The sequence below is a fragment of the Mustela nivalis genome (assembly GCF_964662115.1).
Source record: "Mustela nivalis genome assembly, chromosome: X".
NCBI classification, from domain to species: Eukaryota; Metazoa; Chordata; class Mammalia; order Carnivora; family Mustelidae; genus Mustela; species Mustela nivalis.
In genome coordinates, this window is record NC_139040.1 from 87,398,874 (window position 1) to 87,414,331 (window position 15,458).

At 34.7% G+C, this 15,458-nt stretch overlaps 1 protein-coding gene across 8 annotated transcripts in view; it reads left to right on the forward strand.

Annotated features, from left to right (window-relative positions):
- Positions 1-15,458, forward strand: part of WNK3 (WNK lysine deficient protein kinase 3) — a 158,045-nt gene that overhangs the window by 42,361 nt on the left and 100,226 nt on the right. For all 8 annotated transcript variants that reach the window (XM_082717470.1, XM_082717475.1, XM_082717473.1 and 5 more), the window contains 4 exons: positions 6,037-6,209; positions 7,513-7,733; positions 8,461-8,618; positions 11,558-11,646. In XM_082717470.1, coding sequence (XP_082573596.1) covers positions 6,037-6,209; positions 7,513-7,733; positions 8,461-8,618; positions 11,558-11,646 — 641 coding nt within the window. The remainder of the gene's footprint in view (positions 1-6,036; positions 6,210-7,512; positions 7,734-8,460; positions 8,619-11,557; positions 11,647-15,458) is intronic.

A 15,458-nucleotide genomic window follows, 5' to 3' on the forward strand; every position in this document is an offset into this window, starting at 1 on the left:
ACAGCAAAGAAGATAGATGTATAGCAAGTAAGCGCAAAAAAAGATGCACACCCTCATTAATCATTAAGGAAATGAAAATTAAAACCATAATCTGATACCCCAGTATACCTATTGGAATGGCTAAAACCCAACCAAATGAAACAAAATCCTGACAGGACCAACTGCTAGTGAGGATAATGTGGAGAAACTCTAATACATTGTTGGTGAGAATACAAAATTGTAGAACCATTCTGGCACTCTCAGTTTCTTACAGAGTTAAACATACCATATGACCCTTCAATCCCAGTTGAGATCCAAGGAAACCTATATTCATGCAAACAGTTGTACATGAATGTTTATAGTAGTTTTATTTGTAATTGCCCCAAACTGGAAAGTACCCAAATGTTTTTCATCTGGGAATGGATAAACATATTGTGGTACATTCATAGGTGGAATACTATTCAACAATTAAAAGCAGCAGACTATTGATAGAACAATATATGGATCAATCTAAAGGACATTGTGCTAAGTAAAAGATGCCAGACTCAAAAGTCTGTGTATACTTTCTTCCCATTTATAGGACTTTCCAGGAAAGGCAAAATTATAGGAATAATAAATAGATGAGTAGTTTCTGGAATTTAAGAGTACGAAGAGGGTTTGACTAGAAAAGGATGGTGCAAAGGAATTTGTGTGTGTCGGTGGGGAGAGGGTGGAATCAATGGAATTGTTCTGTGTGTAATTGTGGCAGTGGTTATACACTTTATGCATTTGTCGAAATTTAAGGAATTATACATCAGAAAGAATCTGTTTTACTAAGTGATTTTCAAATAAATTAAAATTAAATATGTGGTTCAGGAAAAAAACAAGCTAAAAGAGTAGCAGGTTTTTCTCCTTGCTCTCCCTCTCCCCCCAAAGAACCTTACTGGAACTCTGGACAAATGGAAAGATACACACCATCTTCTTAGATGGCTTCCTAGTTACAGTTTTCTCCAAATTAATGTCTGTATATTTGCTATAAGTCCAATTATATTCCAAGTGATTCTTTTGTTTTAATTGGAAAAGTGATCTTAATGTTTATATGGAACATAAAGAGATGAGAAAGCCAAGAAAATAATGAATAGGGAAGTGATTTGTCTTATCAGGCATTATACATCCTGAAAGCCACTATCATAGGAATGGACAGATTCGTGAAAAGAAGCAGAATCCAGTATAACTAGAGACAATATACAACAAACATTTTCCTCAAGTCAGTGAGAAAAGAGTAGTTAAAGTGGTGCTAGCACAACCAGTTAACCATCGAGATAAAAAGACTGCATGTACAGGAAACTCCAGATAGATGAGAAAGTTAAATATAAAAAGTCTTAGGAGACTAAGCTTCAGATAGTCCCATAAAAGATATTCAGTAAAGTAAGAGATACTGCTGAGTGACTATGAGGTGTACCATATAGTTAGTCATCATGTGAGAAAAGACTCACATGCCAGTCTTCTCCCTTCCAGATATAATTGCAGCTACTCATTTGTGTATCTGTCTCATCCTATATCTATGCATTTAAGTATGTAATAGAAAATAAAGCATTGTTGAGGATGGGTTTTTTTATGTACAAATTACCATCTTGTAATTTTTTCCGAGTGCTTTTTTTTTTTTTTCTCAGCAGAATGTCTTAGAGATCTATCCACATTAGTATACATAGATCTCCCTCATTCTTTTAACTTGTTATTTGGCTATCACCCACATTTAGCCCATTTGATCCTGGGCAGGTTACCTAACCATCTTAACCTCAGTTTCTTCATTTGCAAAATGAAGATGACAGTAGTAATGCCTATCTTAAAGGATTGTTGTAGGACTAAATGTATCAATATATTAAAAAATTTAGAGCAGTACCTGGCATATAATAAACTTTATTACTGACATTTTAGTTGTTTCTAATTTTTCACAATTACAATCCATGCTGCACTGAATATCCCTTTATATCTTTCCATACACACAACAAGGAATAATGTGAATAAAGTAACCAAAAATGAAATTGCCACAGCCCTGATGTGCTGCTTTATTAGGGTTATCATGAAGTCTTTAAAAAAAACCTCTTTTTAAAAGTTTTCCCTTTTTTCCTCTTTTAAAAAATACATATTAGTAATCTCTACACCCAACATGGGCCCCAAACTCATGACCCCAAGATCAAGTGTCTTATGTTCTTCTGATTGAGCTGGCCAGGAGCCCCTTAAAGTTTTTCTTTATATTCCAGTTACTTAACATACAGTATAATATTATTGGTATGCAGTATAGTGATTCAGCACTTCCATGTAACACCAGGTGCTCATCATAACCAGTGCCCTCCTTAATCCCCATCACCTATTTAACCCATCCCCCCACCCAGCTCCCCTCTGATAAACTATCAATTTGTTCTCTATAGTTAAGAGCCTGTTTCTTGGTTTGCCTCTCTCTCTTTTTTCCCTTTGCTCATTTGTTTGTTTCTTAAATTCCATATATGAGCGAAATCATGTTATTTGTTTTTCTCTGACTTATTTCTCTTGGCATAATACTCTCTAGCTCCATGTATGTTGTGGCAAATGGCAAGATTTCATTCTTTTTATGGCTGAATAATATTCCATTGTGTGTGTGTGTGTGTGTGTGTGTGTATACATATATACACACTACATCTTCCTTACCCATTCATCAGTTGATGGACACTGGGGCTGTTTCCATAATTTGGCTACTGTAGATAATGTGCTATAAACATGAGGGTGCATGTATTCCTTTTATTTAGTATTTTTGGATGCTTTAGGTAAATACCTAGTAGTGTAATTGCTGATCATAGGGGAGTCCTAGTTTTAACTTTCTGAGGAATCTCCGTACTGTTTTCCAGAGTTGCTTCACCAGTTTGTATTTGCATCAACAGTGCAAGAGGGTTCCCCTTTCTCCACATCCTCACCAATGCCTGTTGTTTTCTGAGCTGTCGATTTTAGCCATTCTGACAGGTGTGATACCTCATTGTAATTTGGATTTGTATTTCCCTGATGATTTGTGATGTTGAACATCTTGTGTCTCTTGGCCATCTCTATGTCTTCCTTGGATAAATGTCTACTTATGTCTTCTGCCCAGTTTTTAACTGGATTACTTGTTTTTTTGGATGTTGAGTTTTATAAGCTCTTTATGTGGTTTATCACATATGTCATTTGCAAATATCTTCTCCCATTCTGTAGGTTGCATTTTAGTTTTGTTGATTGTTTCCTTTGCTGTGGAGATTTTTATTTTGATGAAATCCCAGTAGCTTATTTTTTTCAAAAAAAAAATAAAACAACCTCTTTAATGGAAGTCTTTTGTGTCTATCAAGTTACCATTTCTTCTTCTACTCTCTTGAGTTTCATAAAAGTATATTCTATCAATGCTTTTATTATTTATCTTTAAAAAATTTAACCCTTCTCATATTTCCATAAATGAAACAAGATGGGATTGGGAGGGAGACAAACCATAAGTGACTCTTTTTTTTTTAATTTTTTATTTTTTATTTCATAAGTGACTCTTAATTTCACAAAACAAACTGAGGGTTGCTGGGGGGAGGGGGGTTGGGAGAAGGGGTGGGGTTATGGACATTGGGGAGGGTATGTGCTATGGTGAGTGCTGTGAAGTGTGTAAACCTGGCGATTCACAGACCTGTACCCCGGGGGATAAAAATATATGTTTATAAAAAATAAAAAAATAATAATAAAAAAAAGAATGTAAAACTGCAACCAGAAAAAAAAATTTAACCCTTCTCATATTTCCGATACTACTGTGGATTTGCTTATGTATTTCTTTTGTCATTTTGGTGAGATTTAGGAAGAGAAGGGAATTAATTTAATATGTTGTCAGTCATCTTGAAATGAAAATTATACTTAAATTTTTAACTAGGCTACTTGATTATTTCTCTGTCAAAATCAAAACTTAAAATAGTTCTCTCCTTCCTTTCCTGCTCTCACTTTCAGAAGACAAAAATTTTTATTCTTCTTTTTCTGTTTTTTTAAAATTCAATTTATTTTTTTATAGTTTCAAATTTTTATTTAAATTCTAGTTATGTAACATACAGTGTAATATTAGTTTCAGGTATAGAATTTAGTGATTCATCACTTACATATAACACCCAGTGATCATCTAGAGTCTTAATTGCAGAATTTCTTTTTGCATTACATATCTTCTATTGAAATTATTGTTTAGAAAATTCCTTCAGTTTTAATAACCACATTAACCATGATTACTTAGCCTTGACTAAGCATTATTGGAAATTTCATGCTATTTATTGTATGTCATACTCTCCTTTTCTAATGATGTTATCTGGCTAGATTTTTACTGAAATTCTTTGAGTAATAGTTTCAGAAAGGGTGTACGGTATGGTAAACTTTGTGTCCTTGTTTTCATGAAGATGTGTTTCTTTTTCCCTTATAAATTTGGTTGGTAGCTTGTCTGGGTTCAGAGTTTTAGGGTTATAGTCTTCCCTCAGAATTCTGTAAATGTTGCTCCTTTGACTTCTAGAATTTAATGTAGCAGATTAGAGGTCCAGTTCCTGTTTGAAGGTATTTTACTGGATGGTAATCTTGTATTTCTGTCTGGAAGTATGTTGGCAATTCAGAAGTTTAACCAGAATAAATGCCTAATGTCTAACATTTTGATTATTCCTATCCTGACATTGTAGATCCTATAGATGTGGAAATTTCAGATTTATGGAAACTTCTATTTGTTTTGATTATTATGTTTTTTCATTTTGATACCTTGTTTTTCTTTTCCAGCAAAGGAAATTTAAAAAAAAATTTATTTTTTTTTTCAGCGTAACAGTATTAATTGTTTTTGCACCACACCCAGTGCTCCATGCAATCCGCGCCCTCTTTAATACCCACCACCTGGTTCCCCCAACCTCACACCTTCCGCCCCTTCAAAACCCTCAGATTGTTTTTCAGAGTCCATAGTCTCTCATGGTTCACCTCCCCTTCCAATTTCCCTCAACTCCTTTCTCCTCCATTTCCCCTTGTCCTCCATTCTATATGCAATGCTCCACAAATAAGTGAAACCCTATGATAATTGACTCTCTCTGCTTGACTTATTTCACTCAGCATAATCTCTTCCAGTCCCATCCATGTTGCTACAAAAGTTGGGTATTCATCTTTTCTGATGGAGGCATAATACTCCATAGTGTATATGGACCACATCTTCCTTATCCATTCGTCTGTTGAAGGGCATCTTGGTTCTTTCCACAGTTTGGTGACCATGGCCATTGCTGCTATAAACATTGAAGTACAGATGGCCCTTCTTTTCACGACATCTGTATCTTTGGGGTAAATACCCAGGAGTGCAATTGCAGGGTCATAGGGAAGCTCTATTTTTAATTTCTTGAGGAATCTCCACACTGTTCTCCAAAGTGCCAGCAAAGGAAATTGTATTTTTCCAGTTTTATTGAGATATAATTGACATATAACACTGTATAAGTTTAAGGTGTATAGCATAATGATTTGATATTTGTATATATTATGAATTGATTATCACAGAAAGTTTAGTTATCATATGAGGTATTGATTTTTAAGGTATTGATTTTGTAGGTGGATTTATAACATAGTTATGAACTATGAACTATAACATAGTTATGAACTCTGGCCCCATTGCTATAGTTATGAACAGTGCTGCGGCACTGTTGAATGGGAGGAGTCATAGTATCCACCTAATAAAATATATCAGTGATTATATAGGTCCTGAGAAAAAAATTGATTGGTGAAGATAAATACATACATAAATGAAAACAACAAAATAAGGCACATTTGAGTGATGTTACACATGTGCATGAGAATTTCTAGACTCTAATTTGGAAATTCTTTTTTTTAAAAAGATTTTATTTACTTATTTGACAGCACACACAAGTAGGCAGAGAGGCAGGCAGAGAGAGAGAGAGAAGGAAGCAGGCTCCCCAGCAAGCAGAGAACCCATTGCAGGGCCCAAACCAGGACCCCGGGATCATGACCTGAGCTGAAGGCCTAGCCTTTAACCCACTTAGCCACCCAGGCACCCCTAATTTGGAAATTCTTATTCCATTTCAGGATCGGAAATTAACCAAAGCTGAGCAGCAAAGGTTCAAGGAAGAAGCAGAAATGTTAAAGGGTCTCCAACATCCCAATATAGTTCGATTTTATGATTCCTGGGAATCTATATTAAAAGGAAAGAAATGTATTGTATTGGTGACTGAACTTATGACATCAGGAACTTTAAAGACGTAAGTTGACTTTGACAGTGCCAATGAAGTTTTACTTGGATATAATTTTCAAGAGTCATAAAAGTTGTTTATAAAATAACTATTTGATGTGCTCGCTTCGACAGCACATATACTAAAATAACTACTTGATTAAAGAATAGGTAGCATCTGAATCTAGTGACTGTGCTTCAGGGCAGGTTGAAAAATTTAGGATGTTAATGAAGTTCATTAGAAAATACAGTATTGAAAACAAAAAAGAAAAATACAGTATTGAGAAATGAATATTTGTGGGATCACATAGAATTTTAGAATTAGAAGTAATGTCATTTTGTAAAAATAATGAAATTTCAAGGGTATGGCTCCATTCACATATCTAGTGAACAAGACTGTATAATTATAGTTTATTTACTTTTATTTCTGACTACAGTTTTTCATTTGATGGTATAATCAGTTATTTATAACTATTGAATGTGAGATAGTTTTTCTGTTTCCTAGCATCTTTGCAGTAAAATTTTACATAGTTAAACCTATTTCTGTTTCCTAGCATCTTTGCAGTAAAATTTTACATAGTTAAACCCTGTGGTGACCTTATATAAGCAGTTATTAGAAAGTAGAGAAGAACTTTCTTTTTGAAATTGTGCTACCTTTCCACAAAAGGATACTCTGATTAGAATGATTCTTGTTTTGAATTAAAAATACTAAAAACTGGGGCGCCTGGGTGGCTCAGTGGGTTAAAGCCTCTGCTTTTGGCTCAGGTCATGATCCCAGGGTCTTGGGATCAAGCCCCGCATTGGGCTCTCTGCTCAGCGAGGAGCCTGTTTCCTCCTCCTCTCTCTCTGCCTGCTTCTCTGCCTATTTGTGATCTGTCTGTCAAATGAATGAATTAAATCTTAAAAAAAAAATACTAAAAACTGCTAAACTTGGCAGGATATCTTCTCTAAGAATGAAGCCTTAGATTTTTTTTTAAAGATTTTTATTTATTTAACAGAGAGACAGAGAGAGATCACAAGTAGGCCGAGAAACAGGCAGAGAGAGAGGGGAAGCAGGCTCCCCGCCAAGCAGACAGCCCGATGCGGAACTCGATCCCAGGACCCTGAGATCATGACCTGAGCTAAAGGGAGAGGCTTAACCCACTGAACCACCCAGGTGCCCCTGAAGCCTTAGATTTAAAATTGTTTTTCTATAACAGAGAATAGAAAAACAGTTCAGTGATGGCAAGCATAGTACTTACAATAGCAGCCAGCTTACATGATTTACCCTAATAGTGCTCATATAATAAGCTAGGTATGTGTGTTTACATGTGGTCTTCTGTTTCTTTGTGTAGGTATTTAAAACGATTTAAAGTCATGAAACCAAAGGTCTTAAGGAGCTGGTGCAGGCAAATTTTAAAGGGGTTGCAGTTCTTGCACACTAGGACTCCTCCCATTATTCACCGGGATCTGAAGTGTGACAATATTTTCATCACTGGACCCACTGGATCTGTGAAGATTGGTGATCTAGGCCTAGCCACCTTAATGCGAACATCATTTGCTAAGAGTGTTATAGGTGATTAAACTTTTATAGTTTATTGGTTGGATAAAGGGAGATTTTGCTAATTGTCTATATCTAGAATAGGGATCAGCAAACTGTGACCCATGAGCCAAATCTGGCCCCATTGCCTATTTTTGTAAGTAACATTTTATGAGAACACAGCTATATCCACTCATTTATGTATTGTCTGTGGGTGCTTTTGCACTACAGTGGCAAAGTTGAGTAGTTGTGACAGAGACTGTTGTCTCTGAAATATTTACTATCTGCTTCTTTACAGAAAAGTTTGCTGACTCCTGGACTGGAATGTGAATTTGCTTTGAAATATCTATTACATATTGACTTATTTCAGAGACATCCTAGTGTATTTCTTTTTTGGAATATATTAAAGATCATTAAAAGGTTCTGAAGACTTAAGAAAGAGGATTTACTAATTTAGTTCAGAAAAATTTATACAGGAAGGATAGAAATAAAAACGTTTTAAAAATTAACAAAAAAAGAAAAAAAACAGATTTTAGTAATCATTACCTAATCTTGAGTGTTACAGATTGTACTCCATGAGTATAGAAAGTTAAGGAAATTCCTGAAGTACTTTATATAGGTATAGCAAGTATTCTGCAAATATTTAGAAATTTGGTTTAGGGAGCAGAAATTAACTCTGGTAATCCTTATGGCAGAGGGAATGTGATATTGGTGGATACATTTTTCTTTTTAATAAAGATGTGGATATGGTGTTATTTTGTAGGGACTCCTGAGTTTATGGCCCCAGAGATGTATGAAGAGCACTACGATGAATCTGTAGATGTCTATGCTTTTGGAATGTGTATGCTGGAAATGGCTACTTCAGAGTACCCTTATTCTGAGTGCCAGAATGCAGCTCAAATATACCGTAAAGTAACTAGTGTAGGTATAACTTTATTCTTTTTACTTCCTAGATTGTCACATTTCATGTTGAAGTTGGTAAAGTTATTTTAAAACTAATTTTGGTTTAGTGCTATATAACAGTGCTAAATTTAAAATAATTTTAATGTAACAAGCTTTAGATTTATGTTATATACCTATACTTTATTGGGGTCACATAAAATGCTCTGTATTAGTAAATTGGGTAAATTTACAGACATATTATCTATAACCACTTGTTTGTAAATCACTTTTACATTTATTAGGTGGATATTATTTTTTCAAAGCTGAATAATGAAGATTGACTAAACGGTTTTGAAGGTTTCTGGTTCTTAAAGCCTGATTATAAAAGGGTGTTCAAAATATTATTCAATAGCTATAGTATTTGATTCCCTGTTAGGGGTATTTTGTTGCATTACAAATTTCAAGGAATGTAAAGATGAATAAGAAGTGTTTGCTACCTACAAAGAGCTTGCATTTTTAGTATGGATAAATTCACAAACAGGTATAAACATCAGAGGATAGGAATAGAGTAAGGGATATAAGAGAGGTAGAAGTAAAGTCTTAGGATAGTTCAGAATAGGTCTGTTTCATAATCCAGTTGGGTGGCTCTAGAATAGGCCAAGAAAGAGACTGTCAAAGTGTTTAAAGTAACTGATATTAATAGGTACCCTTTTAAAATGCATGCTTATACTGCATACTTTCATATTTAAATCATTACAAGATGGCACTATCTTCAATTTATGAATGATGAGACTGAGAACCAGAGGTTGTGACTTGCCCAAGTTCAAACACTACTAATAATGGTGGATTTTGACCCTAAGTTGGTCTGACTCTAGAGATAATTGTATAGGGAGACTAGAAATAAGGCCACTATTCCAGAATGTGGGCCATTCTGTGGGGCAAATGACTTAGTTTCTCCAGCAAATCAATTTCATGAAAGCAAAAGGGGGAGAATACAAGAGACTTAAAGTAGTGGTGAGCAGGTAAATGTTCAACAACCAATTCTCTGAAAAAGAAAAAACACTGATTTTTAGCATTTCCTGATTTCCATTGTGTTAAATATTTCCACAGTGACTTTTAAGTTTAAAGTTTTTTTTAAGTTTAAGTCACCAGTGTGACCTCACTGAATGCAGGTTTGGAGACAGTATACACAGTGGAACTTAAATGATATTTCCACCATATGGTTAGAATAAACAACCTCAAGAGCATAAATAATAGTAAAATGTAGTAAAATAATTAAGGACTGACTGATATTTTCAGTATTTATTACCTTGGTTGTTGATATAATTTATTTAATTATAAGCTTATGTAATTTAAATTTTGTAAATGACTATGTTTAACAGTCAGCTTGCAAAATTCTTGAAAATGTAATAGTTGCCTCTTGTAAGCTTGGTATGAGCCATACATGTACTATGAGGACCTTGTTTGAATCCTGATTTGAACAAACCAAGTATAAAAAGCCATCATTTAGACTATATGGGAAATTTAAGTGTGGACTGTAACAAAGAGCTGAGAAAAAGAGGTAAGGCTAGAATGTCTTTTTAGTCTTGGTCTGTACATTGTATGGCAACAAATAGAAAAAACTGTGTACTCAATTTTTTAAGTTGCAGTTCCCCAATTATTTTCACCTAGGAGCAGTAATTACCCAGGACTGGGAAATAGGTTAAGAGATCAATGGAAAGGCCAAAAAGGACTTTTTCTATAAGTAGAATGATGTAACTCAATATTTTGAATGGTGACTTTATTATCTTATTTTAAAGTCACAAAAATATTATATCATAATTCATGTTTCCATCTGTAAGAAAGCTTCTAGAATTTGAGATCCCACTTAACTCCTAATCTCACCAATTTATCTACTATGTGATACTGGGCATTCTGATTCTGTATCCTGTGAAGTATGTCTGACCCAGAACTAGGCTTTAGATTGCCTCATTCCATGACAATTATTCTATGATATCTTTCTCCTTCTAGATTAATTTGGAGTTTTTTGTTAAATAACTGTAATGATTTTTTAAAAAGATTTATTTATTTTAGAGAGAGAGAGCGCGCCCATGAGTGGGAGGGTCAGAAAGAGGGAGGGAGAGAATCTCAAGCAGACTCCATGCTGAGTGCAGAACCCCGCTCAGGACTTGATCCCAGGAGCCCGAGATCATAACTTGAGCCGAAACCATGAGTCAGATGCTCAACCAACTGTGCCACCCAGGTGCCCCTAATGATTATTGTTTTAAATCTAAAACTCATAATTTGAGGGTAATAGAATATAAATAAGCAGATTCAGGCAGCTAACAGCTACAGAAACATTTTTAATTGTCTGGACCTTACTAATTTGTTACTGAATTTCTAGAATCTGATAATTAGCTTTGAGTTCCTCTCTATATTTTAGTATTGCTTAATGATAAAAATAATATAGATTGCTCAGAAATACATATACACAACACCCACACACACACACATACATATATATTGATTGATTATTGCTTCTCGCCATTCTGGAAGACTTGTTTATTACAGTTTGTTAATTGGTGTTATGCTTGCATGTATATTTTGGGATCAAATATTTATTCCCTACTTAATGTTGCAATAAGAGAATTATCCATGTTATTAAATACTCTGAGAACATTTTTATTTTTTGCATAACAGCATATATATTTATCACATAATTTGGATCTCTTGTTAGAAATTTGGATTGTTCACAGTTTTTCACTGTGAAATTTATTATAGACTATTAGAACTGTGACAATATCTTCAACAAATTGTTTAAGTTTACACTATATGTCTATATTTATCTCATTTAAGGTTTGAATATGGTTTAGTGTTAAAAATTATTATGTTAATAAGTGTCATATTGACTTGAGCTTTCAATTGCTTAATTTGTGACTAGAAACTATTTTTCAATCAATTGTTTAGTTTGTGACTAGAAACTGTTTTTCTTTTCTCAGGGCATAAAACCAGCCAGTTTCAATAAAGTCACTGATCCTGAAGTGAAAGAAATCATTGAAGGTTGTATTCGCCAAAACAAATCAGAAAGGTGGGTACAAATGTAGTGAAATGATACAACAGATGGATACATTAAACTCTTCCCTTGGACTGGGTCATTTTCTGACCTTTGAATAATACCAGTTATTATTTTTGAATGGAACACAAACCATTCTGTCTGGGGTGAAGTATATCAGTGCATGTTGTTTGCCATTTTGGACTTTGATATCATGTGCCGAATTTTTCTTGAACTGGAATTTGGGTTTTGTTTGTGTTGTGACAAGTTTTCATCACCTTCACCCTTCAGTTTTATAGTCACTGATAGTGCTTCTGCATTGTCACCTTCAGGTAAGTACTTAGAAAAAAATGATAGCTTAAGAAAAAATTGACCATCAACTCCCCAAGTGTTTCATATTTGACCAATGTCCTTGTGTCATGATAATGGTAAAATAGATAGGGCTATTTATGTCTAAGAATTAGTATTCTAAGTTTATTTATAACACAACTTGTGTTTTTCTTATGGATATATCCCTTTAGTTTTAGCTTTTATTTCCTGTTAATTTGAGCTTTGGACAGTTGTCGAGTTAAATCAGTAGGTTAGTCTTTTGATTTTTTTACCTCCTTATTGATTATGATTAATAAAGGTGATAGGTCCTTTACAGAAATTATTTTTACCCACATTTTATTGACTGTCCCTCATTTTTGTTAGTTTTCTAAGTTTAGTGTTGTATATCTGAGACTATATAAAGGCCACTGAGGTAAAGCCTGCTTCATTGTATCTTTATTACTGAACATTATTTTACCAACAGGCTATCTCTAGGTAGTTATATATTTTAATTATGGTAAAATATACATAACCTGAGATTGACCATTTTAATCATATGTTAAGTGTACAATTCAGTAGCATTAAGTACTTTCACATTGTTAAACAACCATCACTGCTATTTCCAGAACCTTTTCATTACCACAACAGAAACTCTGTACGCATTCTCTCTCCATTCCCTCTTCCCCTCAATCCCTGGTAACCTTTATACTACTTTCTGTCTCTATGAATTTGTTTCCTCTGAGTACTTCATGTAAGTGGAATCAGTATAGTATTTGTCCTTTTGTGTCTGGTTTATCTCACTTAGCATAGGGTTTTCAAAGTTGATTTCCATGTTGTATCATAATTTCCTTCCTTTTTAAGGAAGAAACACGTATACACACACAGCACATTTTGTATATCCATCCATTTGGATACTTGGGTTATTTTTACCTGTATGCTATATGGTGAATAATGCTGCATGAACATTGGTGAATAAGTATTTGCTTGAATCCCTGCTTTCAATTCTTTTCATTATATACCTAGGAATGGAATTGCTGGATCATATGGTAATACTATGTTTAATTCCTTGAAGAACTGCCAATTTTTTTCCACAGTGCCTGCACCATTTTGTATTCTTTCCAGCAACATATGAAGGTTCCAATTTGTCAACATCATCACCAACACTTGCTATTTTCCATTTTTTTGATAATAGCCATCCTGATGGCTATGAAGTGGTATCTCATTGTGGTTTTGATTTGCATTTCCCTAATGTCTAATGATGTTGAGTATCTTTTCATGTGGTTATATCTTCTTTGGAGAAATGTCTGGTCAACTCCTTTGCTCTTTTTAAAATTAGGTTGTTTATTTTTTGTTGTTGTTGTTACTGGTTTTGAGTTGTAAGAGTTTAGATGTGCTTGTTTTTAAGTGAATCTAAAAATGCAGTTGTCTCTTGAATAACATATTATACAATACTGTAAATGTATTTTCTCTTCCTTATGGTTTTCTTAATATTTTTTTACTCTAGCTTACTTTCCTGTAAAAATACAGTATATAATACATAATGTAATATGGTATATAACACCTATAAAATTTGTGTTAATCAACTGTATATGTTATTGGCAAAGCTTCTGGTCAACAGTAGACTATTAGTAGTTGAGTTTTTGGGAAGTTAGGAGCTATACACAGATTTTCAGCTGAGATTGGCACCCCAATTCCCCCTCCAAACATGTTTGAGGGTCCGTTGTACTATGTGGAAGTACCCATTTTAGTTTGGATTCTGATTATTGCTTTTACAGCATTTTAATTGTGATCTATTACCAAAGAACGTTGGAATATTCAAAAGGATTCATTATATATTAGTGTATTAGAAAGAACACAGGCTTTTACATCAGACTAAGACTCAAATGTGGACTCACACTTAGCCAGTATGATCTTGAGCGAGTTACCTCTGTTCCTCAATGCAGGTATTTATTTTGATGATTAAAAAGATATTGCATATAAAATAACTAACAGAGTAGTAAGTATTTAATGGTGTCTTCTGCTATTACTGTAGTTATTCCATAGTAAAAATACATAGGCTACATTTTCATTGAAAGGTAGAGAGCTTGACTTGGTTGTATACTTGTTGTTCTTCAGATTTTACCTATTTATTTGAGAGAGAGAAAGAGTGTGTGAGAGGAGAGGGGAGGGGTAGAGGGAGAGGGAGAAGCAAGCTCCCCGCTGAGCAGAGCACCAGACACAGGGCTGGATCTCAGGACCCTGAGACCATGACTTGAGCCAAAGGCAGACACTTAACTGACTAAGACACTCAGGTGACCCTTGGTTGTGTCTTCTTAAACACGTCTCACCTTAGTCTTGAAACTAGTCTGAGGAATCTTATTCTTTTTATAACAGTTTCTTATTTGTCCCTTGATCACTAAAAACATAATCAGGAGGGTTGAAAATCTTCAACTTACAGGATACCATGCTTCTCAGTATACTTTATCTGCTTTAAATAGTCTAAGAGATATTTTCTTTTTTTTTTTTTTAAAGATTTTATTTATTTATTTGACAGAGAGAAATCACAAGTAGTCGGAGAGGCAGGCAGAGAGAGAGAGAGGGAAGCAGGCTCCCTGCTGAGCAGAGAGCCTGATGCGGGGCTCGATCCCAGGACCCTGAGATCATGACCTGAGCCGAAGGCAGCGGCTTAACCCACTGAGCCACCCAGGTGCCCCTAAGAGATATTTTCTATATAGACATTATGAAATACGTGAGTTTTAGCTCTCTCTGGCTTATGAGATAGATAGATTAGATATTATATATATGTTTTTAGAAATTGGCCCAAGCAAAGGACATTAACTGCCCCCAGCTTGTGAAAGAATCTTTGAACCACTGTCCTTTTTTTTTCCCCCTCTTCAGAGATGGTTAATCTCTAATATTAGGTAGAGGGGTATCCATTGTATGTATACTTTGGCCTGAAACACTAGGCTTAAATACTTGAAGAAAACCATGGGACTTTGCTGAACTAAATTAATTTCATTTATGGCATTCTCTAAAGAGTGAAGTTCACTGACTAGATTATTATTAATGGAGTCAATGACTTCTATTTATAACGTTTGCAAAAGAGTTTGTATTTCTGATTTCCTTTAGAGGTTATATATCCAGAAGAGTTTTTAGTTTCCTTTGCTGACAGTCTGTTGTTTGAGTTTTAGTTTTGTATTTTTTTAAAGATTTTATTTATTTATTTGACAGACAGAGACCACAAGTAGGCAGAGAGGCAGGCAGAGAGAGAAAGGGGGAAGCAGGCTGCCTGGCGAGCAGAGAGCCCGATGCAGGGCTCCATCCCAGGAACCTGGGATCATGACCTGAGCTGAAGGCAGAGACTTTAACCCACTGAGCCACCCAGGTGCCCCTATTGTTTGAGTTTTAGTAACTTAAGTCAGTGGCTTGGGGAAACTAGTCACTCTACCTAACATACTGTAACACTTCTCCAGTTCTCTAGACATACTTATAGGTATGTTAAAATTCAAAATCTAGCTATGCTGCTGGAAACAATCTTTAAGGTGACTTTAAGTGCATGT